The sequence below is a fragment of the Carcharodon carcharias genome, chromosome 11, assembly GCF_017639515.1.
Source record: "Carcharodon carcharias isolate sCarCar2 chromosome 11, sCarCar2.pri, whole genome shotgun sequence".
Lineage (NCBI taxonomy): Eukaryota > Metazoa > Chordata > Chondrichthyes > Lamniformes > Lamnidae > Carcharodon > Carcharodon carcharias.
The window spans coordinates 72,804,820-72,808,066 of NC_054477.1; the positions used below are offsets into that span (position 1 = coordinate 72,804,820).

Consider the following 3,247-nt stretch of genomic DNA (forward strand, 5'->3'; position numbering starts at 1 on the left):
GGCAGCAGATGGTTCATTGCCACGCCACCTTGAAGTTCCCCTCCCAGCATGTCATCACCCTGACTTGGACATGTCCAGCAGTTCCAGCACAGCGCCTAGATGTACTCCTCCAGGTTGCCCCCAAACCAGTCATGTGGGTCTCAGTGTACCACATGCTGAGGGCACAGAACCCATCTCTCAGGGTTACCTCGACATGGGCAATATCTGCCGGCCCACTCAGCGAAGGACGCATGTCGTCAATGATTCAATGCAGTCACTACACTCAGACTTGGGGTGGGTGGGGTGCAGCAGGGGGGAAAGCCAACCTGCTGGGTTAAGTGACCAATGCCAACATCGCCTTCACCCTTCCAGAGAGCAACAAGTCGTTGAAGCGCTTGCGACACTGGATCAGGTGCACCGCACCACGTCACGGGAGCTCACCACCTCCGCCACCTCCACTACCTCCTCTCAGGCACGTTTCATCATATGGGGGGGTCCTCCTCCTTCCCCCCTGGGGAACCAGCACCTCCCGCCATGCTGCCACCTCCTAAAGGAGGGCAGCAAGGTAATCATCAGAAAAATGAGGGGCACATGGCCCTCCCGCTCTACCCTCCGGTCTGTCCTGCCCTGATGGCTTAGCCTCCAGACTTGCATAACCTCCATCGCCCCTCTGCAGAGCCCTTTGCCCAGCTATTGTGAGCAACCTTTCCAAAGCTGCCAGGCCTTCCTTTATACAGGCTGCTGGGTCGGCATTGGACCCGGTGGACTGAGTGCGCCCGCTGCCACCTGCCCACTCCCGCTATGCACTGGAGTCATGAAGCACGCTGGACGGGCCTTAATCGGCCCGCCCACTTGAAATGGTGGCACAGACCCAATCGCAAGCGGCGATCAGGTCCATGCCCGGCTGCACCCATTCCCACTCCGCTCCGCTCCTCGCCATCCAGAAAATTTTTCCCAGTGTGTATCATACAAGTTCTGCCCAGTTGCGCCAAATCTTATCAAAATTCTTTTAGGGGACCCCTGCAGCCAACAGAAAATGTGGCCAGAAGCAAAATAGCACTGATTTTTCTGTGGACAGATTTAGCAAAAGCCTTGGCTTGAAATTCACATTCCGTGGGCAGGCGCGCGCCCGATCCAAAAGGGCGTGAAATAATGCGAGATGACATCAGGCAAACATCCTGACCGCATTGCACACTTGCATGATATTTTGCTCGGCGGGTGCGCGTGACAGTAATGCACCTGCCCACAATTAAGCCCATTAATGATGCAATTAACAGCGATTTTACATGGCCTGTCCACAATTACAATTGATCTAACATTGGTCCAGACCTTCAGCGAGGGTGAGAGCAGAATGTCCGGTCGCGGTAAAACCGGAGGCAAAGGGCTCGCCAAGGCCAAGACTCGCTCCTCCAGAGTCGGGCTCCAGTTCCCCGTCGGCCGTATCCACCGGCTGCTGCGCAAGGGCCACTATGCCGAGCGGGTCGGGGCCGGAGCCCCCGTCTACCTGGCTGCCGTCCTTGAGTACCTGACGGCCGAGATCCTCAAGCTGGCCGGCAACGCGGCCCGGGACAACAAGAAGACCCTCATCATCCCCCGCCACCTGCAGCTCGCCATCCGCAACGATGAGGAGCTCAATAAGCTGCTGGGCGGGGTCACCATAGCCCAGGGTGGGGTCCTGCCCAACATCCAGGCTGTGCTGCTGCCCAAGAAAACCGGGCACCCCAGCAAGGTTTACGCCTGAAGGGGAGACACTGGGAACAGATCAAATCCACAAAACACACATTTACAGTTGGCAGGCGGGCCATTCTCCCAATTGGCATTCATAGTTTTGCTCAAAGCTCGATCCAAGGTGAGATGAAATCTCCGTGGAGAAATAAAAAGGGATACCTGAGGATTGGTTTTTAATGAGGTATGCTTTCAGGTGCTTGATTGCGTTGCACGGACATATTTTGCAGCATTTTTGTTGTTTGCTTTATTCTGTGGACGTCTGCAGCTCCCTGGGGCAGCTGTCTGCCTTCAGGGGAGCTCACAGGAAGCGCTCACCTGCACCCTCAGTTAGGTCGGTGCCTGCCCTCTTTCCGCCCCCACCCAGGCAGCGCTGAGCATTTCTCAGCACACGTTTCACACTGGCTGGCCGTTAATTGGATAGCCACTGTGAGGTCGCGGTCGGGGGCCAATCACAACCGGGCATCCATTCCCTGACCGCTTCTGGGCACACCAATCGCACACACCTGAGGAATGAAAAATTCAGGCCCTTGTAACTCTCTGCTTGCTGATCTAAAAACCTTGTCGTCCTAACAATCAGCTCCATCTCTTTAATTCATTACTCTGGCTCAGTTCCATGGAGGAGTTGCTGGAATTTCTGCCTATCTTTATCAGCGCTCACTGCTCCTTGATTGGTTGCAGAGTGAGGCTTGACCCCTATATTGGCTCGGGCCTCTCGTCAGTTGAACTGGCCATTACCTAATGTATGCATAAAGTAAAAATTGGTCCCATGGACTCATTAAAAGTTCCAGCCACTTGACTCATTTGAGCCCTTGTTGACTTTCTGAAAGAGGTACCACTGATTTCCTTTTCCCTTGCTGTTTAAAAACCTACTTAATTATTTATTTTCTTCCTTTTTAAAAGCCATTGGACCTGAGTTAGATATAGCAGGGAAGCTCACGGTATCTAAGAGCTCACAGTCTATCTGGATACTAAGATTTTTCTCCTGTATCATTCAGTTCAAAAGTGATTGGAAATGTTAGTTGATACCGGTATGATGAAGATAGCAGAGCATCTGGAACCTCAGTGAATGGTAGGACCAACAGCAATGCTGATTAACCAATTAAGGATTGAGAATGAAATAAAGGGGGGATGAAGAAGTGGGTGAATTCAAAGTCATACCTGATACAGAAAAATAAATAAATAAAGGGAAAGAAAGACTGGATTAGGAGAGAGTAAAAAAGACATAGGGGAAAAAAATTGACATTTTTTAATATCTCCAACAACAATTGACTACTTGATGGAAAAAGACTCCACAAGCTGAGTTTTCCCAGCCCACTAGAGACAGGTTGGAGGTGGGAGGGATTGGAATATCAGATGGAAAGATGTTGATACAAAAGCCCAACACCCTCCCTTGGATCCAGATATTGAGAAGGGTTGTAGGTACAGTGGGAGGATATTGTGCATTCACGAGTTGGGCAGGTAGTTAAATTTGTTGGTTTTGCTAAGTTTTTGTGTAAGGATGAAGCAGCCAAAGAGGAGAGAGTTGCTGTAATGGGCAGTG

General features: G+C 51.5%; 1 protein-coding gene across 1 annotated transcript; it reads left to right on the top strand.

Annotated features, from left to right (window-relative positions):
• The first annotated feature begins 1,330 nt into the window (after positions 1-1,330).
• On the top strand, positions 1,331-1,720 carry LOC121283893 (histone H2A-like). The gene has a single exon (XM_041198696.1). It carries the CDS (start codon positions 1,331-1,333, stop codon positions 1,718-1,720), a length of 390 nt encoding a protein of 129 aa, XP_041054630.1.
• Positions 1,721-3,247: the final 1,527 nt, after the last annotated feature.

What these genes read in the sequence shown, in the direction of transcription:
- LOC121283893 (XM_041198696.1), top strand. Translation starts at nt 1,331, where the DNA reads ATGTCCGGTCGCGGTAAAACCGGAGGCAAAGGGCTCGCCAAGGCCAAG.